Source organism: Thamnophis sirtalis, unplaced genomic scaffold (assembly GCF_051295495.1).
Source record: "Thamnophis sirtalis isolate CommonGarterSnake01/CBP01778 unplaced genomic scaffold, rThaSir2_p1.2 scaffold_1, whole genome shotgun sequence".
In the NCBI taxonomy this organism is placed as follows: Eukaryota; Metazoa; Chordata; class Lepidosauria; order Squamata; family Natricidae; genus Thamnophis; species Thamnophis sirtalis.
The window spans coordinates 107480067-107492892 of NW_028261381.1; the positions used below are offsets into that span (position 1 = coordinate 107480067).

Genomic DNA, 12826 nt, shown 5'->3' on the forward strand with positions numbered 1-12826 from the left:
TTCTGAATGCTGCTTAACTTTCTGCTATATCCCATCAATTTAATTTATAGTGGTATAGTAACCTTGAAGTAGCTATATTTCTCTCTTGGGAGTCAGCCTGAAATAGCTTATTGCAGGCCAGAGAAATCTCTTCTGCATTCAATTAATATTCCCAGTAAACATACAAAATTCTGTGCCTCCTATTATGTTTCTCGGTTGTCCTCCTCTTGTAATTTATATTCTTCCTGCTGATGAAAATAAAAGTTGTAACTTTTTGTACTTCTTCCTTTGAAGTACATAAAAATCTACACATATGTTACCATTAATCTATTTTCATATTGTCATCATACAGCCCAGATGATTTACTTAACGCCTTGAATGAAGGAATCAGCCGTGCTGATGTTATCATCACATCAGGCGGGGTGTCAATGGGAGAAAAGGTATGTGTGGTAGATGGTATTGGATCAAAGCAAATGGTTTAAGTTTAAAATAAAGTAGTGGGATGAAAACTCTTTTAGAAATAAGTAATAGAGGGAAATCTTCGGGTACTGAACTTAAGGACCTGATATTAAGGCCATCAAAAAGACAGCAATCTTGTAGCACTGCCAGTATTCAGAGTCAGCATGAGTACCCTTTGTCTTGTTGTTGATTCTCCTTACAGGACAGCTTATTGCCATCTCCTTATCTCAAATGTAAACTTTTCTGAGCCCATAGAAATATATACAAGCTCTGGGAAAGATGTGGCTTCTTTAAGGAGCATCTGGCAGGTACAGAGTGCTGATAATGCCAAATTCAAAGCAGTCTTTCCTGCTTCAAACACTATCAACATCTGTGCAAAGTCTAAATGCTCTGGATCATGATGTTCCCTGCCATTTGTTGTTAGAGGAATAGTATGTTGGATAAACTTCAAAAATAAAAAAAGATTGAGATATACTAATCAGTTCTGAAACATCTGAGCAGTTGATACTCCTCTTAATAAAGGAACAATAGCATTCTACCGTCTATGCAAAATTACACTTTTGTGCTGCCCTTTTATGTTGTTAACAGTTTTATTACGTTGTTATATGGAGACATTTATATTGACATCATTTAACACCATTTGAGGAGGAAATTATATACAAATTCAATAAACTGGGGTGTGCAATCTCTTTTTGCCAAGATTTGCAAGGATTTGAATAATCTGTTGGTAGGGTTCAAAGAAGTCTTGAGTGGAATGAGAACCAAAATTGGGAAGTTGGTGAGGTTGGGTTTTTTTTAATTAAAAAAAACTTTCTGATACTTTGCCCTCTCCCAAACTGTAGGGAAAAGAGCATTTATTGGATGTTTGATGTGGTTTTTTGCATAGATGGTTTGAAATTTGAATTTACAAGTGCATTATCTTAGCCTGTAAATTCTGGTTGCCTATTCTTGAAACAAATATATTATCTATGTCTTTGATCTATGCCTCCTTAGCTTCTAGGACTGGATGATGGTTCATCTTACAAATATCTTAATTAATATCCTACAATCCCTTTTTGGTTCTTTTTTTTCCAAATAGGACTATCTTAAACAGGTGCTGGATATTGATCTTCATGCCCAGATTCATTTTGGCAGGGTTTTTATGAAACCAGGGTAAGTAATATTTCTTATGTAGCATTAATCTTGCATATAATCTGGACAATATTGAGAGCTTAATGCTTTGCCTAATAACCCAAGAAACCATGTTCTAATAAGAAATATTACATTGCCACTTTATTCTCCAAAATTATTCCACTACAAGTGCTGCTAAATAATCATGCTAATTATTAGTAAGATATCTTCATACAATTCACTGTAAATGGTGCAGAAGAAGAACATTTTACTCCTGTTAAGATAGAAGAACCTGTTGAAAACAAAAGAATGAAGAAGGAGTACTAGTCAGATAGGATCTCGTTAAAAAGCATGGATGCTTTTGAATGTTAACTTAGATCGTTTGAGAGGGCTTTGCCTGCTCAGCATTTTTAATACCTCAACAAGGCTTTCTCAGTCTTTCCTTGTGTGGTCAGTGCAGTTCATCTTCATTTAATTTTGTGCCCCCTCTTTTTTTTCCCATTCATTTCTGTTTCTATGTGTAGCATGTTTTGCTTCTTTTTTGCTGTTCACGCCAAAAGAAAGCAGTGGGAAGAGATGCATTTATTTGTTTTCTTGCGACTGACAATTGGGAATTGTTTAATTGAGAAAATGATTGGTATACGGAGACAGGGATCAGTCAGCTTTGTAAACAGGATACTTTTATGGGCAATTCATTTTAATGAGCAATGATTCAGTTAAGGTAAATACACACACACAAACCACGCCACACCACACACTTTACATATATGAAAAAGGATAACCTCAAACCTCCATAACTGGTTTCAACTGATGTTGGTAATCAGAGGTTGACAAAGTGGGAGAATTGGGATGTGTGCTTATGTTTGTAATGTTTTGGGGTATATTTTTCTTTCTCATTTTAAATTCAGAGTTGTCTTCCTTTTAAGTAAATATTGTAAATACCAAGTTTATCAAGGTGGCTCTGGCCTATGTCAGATGACAGCAATAGGAAAAACTGAAAGGGGCAAAGGAAGCTCAAAATTTATCATGGGAGAAACAAACTTCAATCTGGAATCAGATTTATTTAACAAAACAAGAAGCAGGAAGGACTGGACTCCCCCACTCTTTCCCTTCATTAAAACATTCAGATGATTGATGATATGAAAATGTCTGATGTCTGGACTACACACCCTTGGGAGGAATGATGATCTTACCTAAATATAAGGATTTTGTGTTCTTAAATTAGAGCAAATACTTGTGGCTTCAGCCCAAAAATGGAGCATTTTAGAGCTACACAGTGGTGTAGATGTCATTTTCTTTTCTTTTCAAAGTATGCTTTGCATTGCACATATTTGTTTTAAATATAATAACCTGTTTAGTTGTGGGAAAAGATATTTTCTTCTCCTCCTCTTGCAACATTACCTCCAGCTTCTCCCTCTTCCCCTATTTTTCTTACACATTCAGGCTTATCGAGTATTATGATGTACTAATTCATATAAATTGACATTTCAGGGATGCCTCAAATATTTTTATAACTTCATTTACTAGTGCTAATACACATTCAGTGATAAAAAATTTTTTAGTGATGACTGGAAACCACTAAATAAAACAAACTTTAATAATATAGAGGAGAAAATGAATGGATGTCACTAAAATAGTCATTGATTGAGATGGGTGGCTATAGAAATTGAATAAATAAATACATAAAGTAAGCAGAGCCATATTGCTACCTGTTGAAATTATACACTATTGTAATTAATTTCAACAGGTAGCATTTTTTCGTATAGCATTCTCATATATTAAATATCCAAATGCTAAACATACTAATCCAAAACATACTGCCATTATTCAGAGTTCATATTAATGTTTGATTTAAGAATCCACATGTCTCTGGTCTCTCAAAAGATAGCTGGTATGGTGGTCTTGTTTCCTTAAAGTGGGCAGGAAGATCTTGGTTTCACTTTTCCATTAACCACATGATTACAACTTAGGAAGTCAGGCTGTTATCTTAATCATGTACAGAGGGCAAGATGCTCTCATTAACTTAATTCCTTTTTAAAAAATAATTTTAGTGAAGTGAAAAAATAAGATAAGTGTAAAAAGAAATACAAAATAGATAAAGAAATGGTTTTTGATCTTCTGGTTATCTTCTTCATTAAATTATTATCTTCTTCATTAAAATTTCAGCATTATTCTTTTCTTCCCATAATCAACTCTTTTTAATCAGCAGATCCATAAATCACCAGTTCATTTCTTTTCATTTACACCAAAACATCCATAACAAATTTTCCAGTCTTTAATTAAAGTACTTGCTATCTTACCCCAGATCAAACAGGTCAATTTTGCCATTCTATCCTATTTACAATCCATTCCTCAGTTGTGGGTGTTTCAGTATTTTTCCATCTTTGTGCATGTAGTATTTTTATTACAATTACCATATGCAAAGCCAATCCTCCATAGATCTTTTCTAATTAGTTATTATAAGTCCTAGTACTAACATTTCTTATTTTATCTGAATGGTTAATCTTTAGAATTCTTTGTATCATTATATGTATTAGTATCCTGTTCTGACCCCCTCCTCCATCCAGTAACGAAAACCGAGGCAAGCTTAACTAGAATGTACTTTTAATAGGAAGAAGCCAAAATCTCGGTTGCTGAAAGCCAAGCAAACAAAGAGATAAGGACCTTGGCAGCAATTCAGACAAACCTTGGCAGCAATCCAGCCTGCCAAGTTAGTTACGTTACGTTCTCTTTAGTCAATGCGTTGACTTCTGCAAGAGGGGTGTCACAAGCAATCTTTTTTATAGTCTGGAGAGGAGCCTAATGACCACCAGCTGAGCGCAATTACGGTAATTGCGTAATCGTTCCTGACGCTGAGTAGCTCTTCGATGGCGTGCATCCAGGAACAACTCACTGCTGGCTTCTGGATCACTCTCCCTTGTCTCCTCCCCACTGGTCCAAGGCTCAGGCGCCACCTGGTGGCCAACCAGTCTCTCTGCGCCCTGCTCTGAGTCGGAACCCTGTCCAGGGTCCTCCACATCCTCCAAGGCCGACTCATAGGGCCCCTCACTGTCGAAGTCTGGTGGCAGCTCCAACGGCTCCTGCTGGGCCACAACCTTTTTGCTTTTTCACGAGGCCACCATGCATGTTTTATGTTTTCCACAGTTGCAGCATTGATAAGAAGTACCTTTATACATCTTAGTTATTTTTCTGATGTCATATCCCATCTCATTTTGTAAAAATTCTCTCTTAAATTGTAACACCATTTGGATTTCAGTTCTTTCCATCACCTTCTCTCCCATTAGTCCAAACCAGAATTCTTAGCCCATTTTATCATACATTCTTTAATTTGTTATTTTGCTTCAAACCTCAGCAAAAGTTTATACATTTTAACAATCACATGTTCGTGTGTACAGAATTCATTTTCAAATTCCTTTTGTTTTTCAGTTCCAATTACTTTTTATCTATAATAAATCTTTTAATTGTGCATATGAAAACCACTGAAAACTAAATCCCTTTGCAGTAAATTGTTTTTGTGAGTTCATCTCATTGATTTATTTCCAAATTATACAGCTACACTTTATTTTTATTTTTAAAAAGGTAAAATACTTTGAAAGTGCTTCATCTTTGGAATGTTAATTGCATCTCATTGAACAATGGAAGATAATTCTTAAGCATTGGAAAGTGAAGTTGGAGGATGTAGCAAACAAGCTATTTGGAACATTATTATTAATACACTTTGATCATCTGGTAAATAATTGGGTTACAAATGAAAATAGTTGACTCGATGTACAATAACAAAGATGAATTCATGTTGAAAAAATCAGTCATGCAATTAACAAGATATTGCTAATTTGGTGGGTTTTATTAGCTGAACTCTGGCTTTCTAATGGGAAAGACGATGGAATTGGTTTATGGTTTTATGGTTTTATTAACATTTGTAGGCCGCCCTTTTCCCTGAGGGGACTCAGGGCGGCTCACAGAAAACCAAGGGAGGGGGAATACAACATTAAGACGACAACATATAATAAAATCAACACCATACATTCAGTATTCGGGCGGGGTAACGGTCCTTATCCCCAGGCCTGACGGGCGAGCCAGTTCTTCAAGGCTATGCGGAAGGCTTGGACGGTGGAGAGGGTACGAATCTCCACGGGGAGCTCGTTCCAAAGGGTCGGGGCTACTGCTGAGAAGGCCCTCCTCCTTGTAGTTGCCAGCCGACACTGGCTGGCCGATGGAATGCGGAGGAGGCCCAGTCTATGAGATCTTATAGGTCGTAGGGAGGTAATCGGCAGAAGGCGGTCTCTCAAGTATCCAGATCCACTGCCATGTAGGGCTTTATGGGTGAGTAATAGCACCTTGAAGCGCATCCGGAGATCGACAGGTAGCCAGCGCAGCTCGCGGAGGATAGGTGTTATGCGGGTGAATCGGGGTGCACCCGCGATCACTCGCGCGGCCGCGTTCTGCACTAACTGAAGTCGCCGGATGCTCCTCAAGGGCAGCCCCATGTAGAGCACATTGCAGTATTCCAGCCTAGAGATCACAAGGGCCCGAGTGACTGTTGTGAGTGCCTCCCGGTTCAGGTAGGGTCGCAACTGGCGCACCAGGCGTACCTGGGCGAATGCCCCCCTGGTCACAGCCGCTAAATGGTGGTCGAATGACAGCTGTGGATCCAGGAGGACTCCCAGATTGCGAACCCTCTCTGAGGGGTGTAAAATTTGACCACCCAGCCTGAGTGTTGGAATGTTGGCCAAATCTTTGGGAGGGAAACACAACAGCCACTCGGTCTTTTCTGGGTTGAGCACAAGCTTGTTAATCCTCATCCAGTCCATGACGGCCTCAAGACCCCGGCCCAATTGTGAAATACTATTAATTTACATTTATTTCCTGTGTAGTATTTTAAGAGAATCATTGCATTTTCCAAGAATGTTGAAGATAGCAGAAATGAGGCAATAAAAATATTTAAAGTTATTGACAAATTTTATAATTAAGGCTTTAGTTCATAATTTTAACAATTGGCATCACTTCCTAGGTTACCTACAACCTTTGCAACCTTGGATATTGATGGGGTAAGAAAAATCATCTTCGCGCTCCCAGGTAAGGTATATTAAATTATAAATCTCTTCATTTATGTTCATACATACCAAATAAATTTTAAACCAAATGTTGTGCAAATTGTCATGTTCCTTACTGCAAATATCTTAGTCATGCTGTCTATCATTATATCTTCCATATGTAACAATCACAATGGTCTTATTTTTCTGAATCAAAAGTGTTTTTTAATCGACTATGCTATTAATCATTCTTGCTCTTCAGTTCATCAAATATTCCTTTAAAAAGGTTTGAAAAGACTCTTGCTTATGAAGCACAATTTATTTCAAAAGTAACAAATGTTCTTATTCTTGAAACAATTCTCAAGTAACTTATCGAACAACTGTTTCTTAATCTTTAGGGAACCCTGTGTCAGCAGTTGTTACCTGCAATCTTTTTGTTGTCCCAGCACTGAGGAAGATGCAAGGAATTCTGGATCCTCGTCCAACTATTATAAAAGCCAGGGTAAGAGTTTTCAAATAAAAGGTGAGTTTGTGAGGTGCTCTGCTTAGTTGCACTAGTATCTCAGAGCTGAAGAAATAACCTTAAAATAGCCTAGAGTTCAAAGAATTCAGGTGAGGTATTGTAAAAAGAGAAAGCACTACAGAAATGCATTTAAGATGAATCATAACTATTGAGAGTGGACAGTATTTGATCAGTAAACTATTGATTTTACCATTGATTTTTGTATTATTTTTAATAGAATATGGATGCTCCTATTTTGTCAGTAAAATAAGGATATGATTTAAAAAATTGCTTCTAAGGAAAGATGCTCAGTTAAAAGTCTTGGTCATGCAGCTAATTTCTACACCTCCAAATCATTATTAGACACCATTTTCAAGTCCACATGAGGCATTAGTGAATTTTACATAGACATAAAGTAAGAGACCCTTCCTGCCTGTCCTAATCTTCTCTCTTTAGCCCTAGAGGAAGATTAAAGTTCCTGTGGGCCTGGAATAGCTGATAAAAAGCAAATAACAGCTCATCCCTGAACAGTTTCTTGCCCAAGGAATGTCAGTAATGGACAGCTGTTTCTTCCCCAACAACCCTTTTAAAACCTATGGCCTATCTAACTTTCCTTACAGGAATCTGTAGTATAAAAATACTTAGTTTGCAAAGTGATAATAGCATTGCAATTTGAACTTAGTTTATAAAGATTTATACAGCTCCTACAAATCCAAATTTCACCAAAAAAATACAGATTTTTTTATGAGACAGAAAAACCATTCATTTGTTCCAGTGCCTTATAATTTTCCTACATTCCTTTTTTCTGTATTTTACAGTTATCAGTTTAATGTACTATTTCAGATTGCATAGCTTTTTTACTGATAATAGGTAAATATTTAATACCTTTTTTAATGGAAATGTATCTACTCCATTGCCTTTTTATCTCGAACTTTCCTTGGTTTAGAATGTCAAAAGTTGCTTTGGCAACAATATTGTTTGGGGAAAGAGCCAAGGACATATGATAGGATAAATTCATAGAGATACTAAGAGTGAAGTTTGGGGCAAAACCAACATACATGTATTTGGTCTAGTCCAATCAAATTAACCTCTTTATTTCATACACGTTATTTGCATCTGTGAGCTAAATATGTGCCCTTGGAGAGGGGCATTTTCAATTTCTTAATGTCATTATATTCAATTTGTGTGTTTTCTACAGTTATCATGTGATGTAAAATTGGACCCTCGTCCAGAATACCATCGGTGCATACTGACTTGGCATCACCAAGAACCACTGCCTTGGGCACAAAGTACAGGTTAGTACTTACACTACCTTTTTCTGCCTTTGGCAGTTTTTGTTGAGTTCACAAGTTTGAAACATGAAATGTAACGAAACACAAATGATTGGTATTTTCTCTAATTTTGAATAGCATGTAATATTTAAAACTATAAACAAAAACATGTAAGTATTAAGGAATTCCCCTCTCCAGCCTTTATCCTTTCGTGCTTCAAATTAGGCTCATGAATCTCACCCAGTTATAAAATAAGCAAGAAGCATGAACATCTTCTGATTGTTTCAGTCTCCAGTATATGCATATATAATTATACTGTATACTTGATGCAACTTAGATCTAGTGTCTTCTATTTGCCTTTTGAAGTCTTGACATCAAATATTTCATTGTATGTAGAAAATATCTAGGTGGGGGAGAGGAGAACATATTTTATTTACATATATAAAATTGAAAGATTTATTTGACTGTCGGGAACATCATTTCCTTTAAGTACTAAGTAATTAACAAAATTGGTGCTTCCTGATACGAAAATTCATGAACCAGATGTCTGGCTAGGGAATGAAATAGGTATTTTACTTTTGCATCTGGATTCTTTACTTGGAGAAAATGTTCATTTTGAAAACTAAAACAAGCTTAACTTGCTGTGTACAGCGTGGTGCAAACCCTTCAATTATATTATTATATCCCATATTTTCCTTTTCCAATCACTATTAGTAGGTATTGCAAATAATTCAACAAGACCCTTAGCTTCTGAATAAAACATCTTTCTGTATCTAATACTTGAAACCATCCAACAGGCAGTCAAAAGTTGAGCCTGGCTGCTTTACAGGGTTAGGTAGTAGATGCAGAGGAACATTTTTTCCACAAGCAAAGCACCTCATTGAATGATTTGCACAGCCTTACCATACAGTAAGAATCTCACAGAAATAGTTTCAAGTGGTTGTGACTTCGTAGCTGTCATAACTTCCTATTTAACACCCTCACCCAAAATTCCCTCTCCGAAATAAAAATGCTACCCTGTTTCCCTGAAAATAAGACCTCCCCAGATAACAAGCCCAATCAGGCTTTTGAGCCTGTGCGCTCAAATAAGCCCTCTCCGAAAATATTGCAACACAGCAGCAGCCATGAAGTGACCACGCTCTCGCCTCCTGCACCTCAAAAATAATAAGACCTCCCCAAAAATAAGGCCAAGCATTTATTTTGGGGGACCAAAAGAAAATAAGATCCTGTCTTATTTTCAGGGAAACACAGTAAGTTTTTAATTTATATACACTAGAAATATACACGTATGTATGTTTGTATGTATAGAATGCAACTTCAAGTAAGAACAATGTAATGTGTGCATATTCTCATTGCCAGATTCACTGTCAATATTAACCTTCCCCACTCATATTTATGTTAGAAGATTCTTCAGAAGGACTAAAAGTCTCAAACATTGCAGTAAACCTTTTAAAGTTTTAATTGGGCCTCCTCCACCATAAAACATAATAAATTATTCTTTGTACATTTATGGAATCTGTTTTGCAGTCAAAAAGATTGTTGCTGGTTCTTCTCTGAAAAGCTGTTTCAGTAATCTTGTTAGGAGCATATGAAATTGTGATATAATTACTGTAATGGATCATTTATGTTAAAAAAATTGCACTTTAAGCATCAGCCCTTGAATACTTTTAAATGAGTTTGTACTTAAAGGATGTGTGGTTCAGCTAGAACACACACATTCTGCAAAAGTTCTCAGATTCAATCCCAGCATCACCTGCCATTAATTGAAAAGAATCCTCATAATATTCTAGAAAAATGCATTAGCATTGACAGCATTAGACAAGACAGACCAATGGTTTGATTCAATAAACAAGTTTCCTATATTCCCATGTAAAAGAAAAATAGTTTAATTATGTTTTGCTTCCTTATTTTTCCAAGTGTCTCTCAAAGAAAAAAGCCTAGCTGAAAAGTCTTTAATTAAAAGTGATGAAGAGATGATTTTGCTGTAATATTACTGTATTGCGAAGAGAAGAGCTGCGCCTTGAAAAATTGGACATGTTGCCCAATGCAAAAGTCAGATTACTACCAGTGCACCCTAGAAATAAATCAGATAAATATCTAAATGTTGATTTATGTTCCATGAAGTTTATTGTGATAGTATTATTTTAGAAATGTCATTCCAGTCATTTTATTATAACAACAACTTTCAGTATTATTATTCACCATCTGGTTTTAAATTCTGTAATATAATAATTAATAATTAATCCTTTGAAGAGATAAGTATCAGTTTAGCTTTCAATAGACTAAATCATGAAACCTAATCCACTTTGGGTTACCAAGATAAAATAATGTAAGCTTCTCAGTGGCTACCAGTAACATCTGTAGGCTGCTTACAATTTTTTTAAAAAATTGCATATCCCTAAAAGGAGAGAAATAGTTCTGATGTTATGCACTGTGCTTTGGTTTCCTATCAAATCTAGGCGGCTGTAATGAGAAAGAATACTGCATCTGATCCCTAATAAACTCCATGCTGCAGCAGTAGAGTTTTAGTAATACAGGACTGTGTTAACCACAATTGGTACTTTTTAAGCCGTTTGCTTTATTGCAGAAGACTTCTTTGAAAAGATGGTTTGTAGTTTGGCCCTATTAACTTCTGGGTTTGTCATATCCGTGGCCAGTATGCAATTCTCAGATGATAATTTAAAAGGAAAACCATTAAGATTAAAAAGATTACTTTTTATAAAAGAAATATTGGGATAGTTCACCCCATATTATAATGCTGTTTGGTAATGAAAATTAATATTGTACTGTAAAAATTATGGGGGAAAGGCTGACAATTCATTTCTTGTTCTATAGCTAATGATTTTTTTGGCTTTCCATAGGGAATCAGATGAGCAGTCGTCTGATGAGTATGCGCAGTGCCAATGGACTGTTGATGCTACCTCCAAAGACAGAGCAGTATGTGGAACTTCATAAGGGAGAGGTGGTTGACGTCATGGTCATTGGAAGACTATGATGTTACCAGCAGGAGAAAAGTTTTGATGCATGTCCACATATCATTGACTGTATCCTGTAATATGCAACGGCACAGCTAGTTTTTCTGAATTGGATAAAAGTTGATCAGTATAAACACCTTGAACTATATTTCAAATGGATTTAAATAAATACCTTTAAAAAAAAACTTCAAAAACAAATCTTAAAAGAATTTATTCTGATTATATCAAAGCAACTTTTTCATTTCTTGCAATTGCTTTGTGTGTTCAATGCTAGTTCCAATAGCAGTAGCTTTTAGTAGACAGCGGTAGGTGCCTGCAGAACTTGTGTTTTTTCTCATCTTTAAGATTCAACTACTTATGCTCTTAAAACAAGGCTGTCTGCTTATTTATACTAGTGTAGACAACACTTGGATTTTCCCTTATTAGTATGCTTCATAACTGCTTCACCGAGAGCTTCTGCTTGTTCTTTATCGTATCTCGTGTTGATGTGCACAGTGCCAAAAGCAGAGTGGCTGCCCTGGGAACCCGATCAAGCCCCAAGGTTTTCCTCCTTGCTGCGCGTTCAGGGATACCTGTCATCCCAGCAGCCACCCAGCTCAGTACTATTGGGCAGTAACTGGATACCTTTTGTTTAAACAAACAAACAAACAAAAATTGCTTCCTTAAGTGCTGACAGCCTTTTTAACCAATACATTTAAAATGTACAGAATTAAAATCTTTAAAAAAAAAAATCAAAGACTGATCTTGTACAGATATTAGTGTTACCAGCATTCATGTGGAAATTAAATAAGAAATAAAAACTAATGTTAAACAACTCTGTACCATAACATTTTCTGTAATGATACTGAAATTTAAATGAATAAAAAAAATCCTGAATCATTATTTAAAAGGTGATTGTGTTAAGCCTGTTTTCAGTCTTGGGGAAAGGACACAGGGTTCAAAAATTAAATGAACACAAATATATTGGAGAGGAAAAATTGCTGATGCATAAATTTTGAATTTAAAAGGTTTTAATAAGGTTGTGTTATTTTTCTTGAGTAATCTTAAAACTGCAATCCTTGGAAGATACTTTAACAGTATAATTTATGGACATCACCAATACCGATTAACTTAAAATATAGGATTTAAATCATCTAAGAAACTGACGTAAGCGAAAGAAAATGTTTAACAACTGTATGGAATATTTCTATGTTTTAAAAATTATATGCCTCAGGAACACTATTGCAGTTAAGTATGTATAATTGGCCCATAGTCATTTGCATAATGTGACACTTCTAGGTGTTAAGTAAGTGAAGGAAATAAATTCAGTATGAATAACTAATGAGATAATCTGCAAGATTAGGATGCTGCATAGTGAAAAAATATTTTGAGTTTAGGTCTTCCCCCCACATAGCATTATTGCTCTCATGACTGCTTAAAACACTTGTTTTTTTAAAATTCCATAAAGAGGTACATAAATTATAGTTTGCCTTAACATTTGTTGCTAATAAGCTGTAA

At 35.8% G+C, this 12826-nt stretch overlaps 1 protein-coding gene across 14 annotated transcripts in view; it reads left to right on the forward strand.

Annotated features, from left to right (window-relative positions):
• The window catches only part of GPHN (gephyrin), a 234873-nt gene extending 222653 nt beyond the window's left edge, over nt 1-12220 (forward strand). For all 14 annotated transcript variants that reach the window (XM_087720983.1, XM_087721001.1, XM_087721009.1 and 11 more), the window contains 6 exons: nt 332-419; nt 1517-1590; nt 6560-6624; nt 6980-7083; nt 8282-8378; nt 11216-12220. In XM_087720983.1, coding sequence (XP_087577109.1) covers nt 332-419; nt 1517-1590; nt 6560-6624; nt 6980-7083; nt 8282-8378; nt 11216-11349 — 562 coding nt within the window. In that variant the 3' untranslated portion in view covers nt 11350-12220. The remainder of the gene's footprint in view (nt 1-331; nt 420-1516; nt 1591-6559; nt 6625-6979; nt 7084-8281; nt 8379-11215) is intronic.
• Nucleotides 12221-12826: the final 606 nt, after the last annotated feature.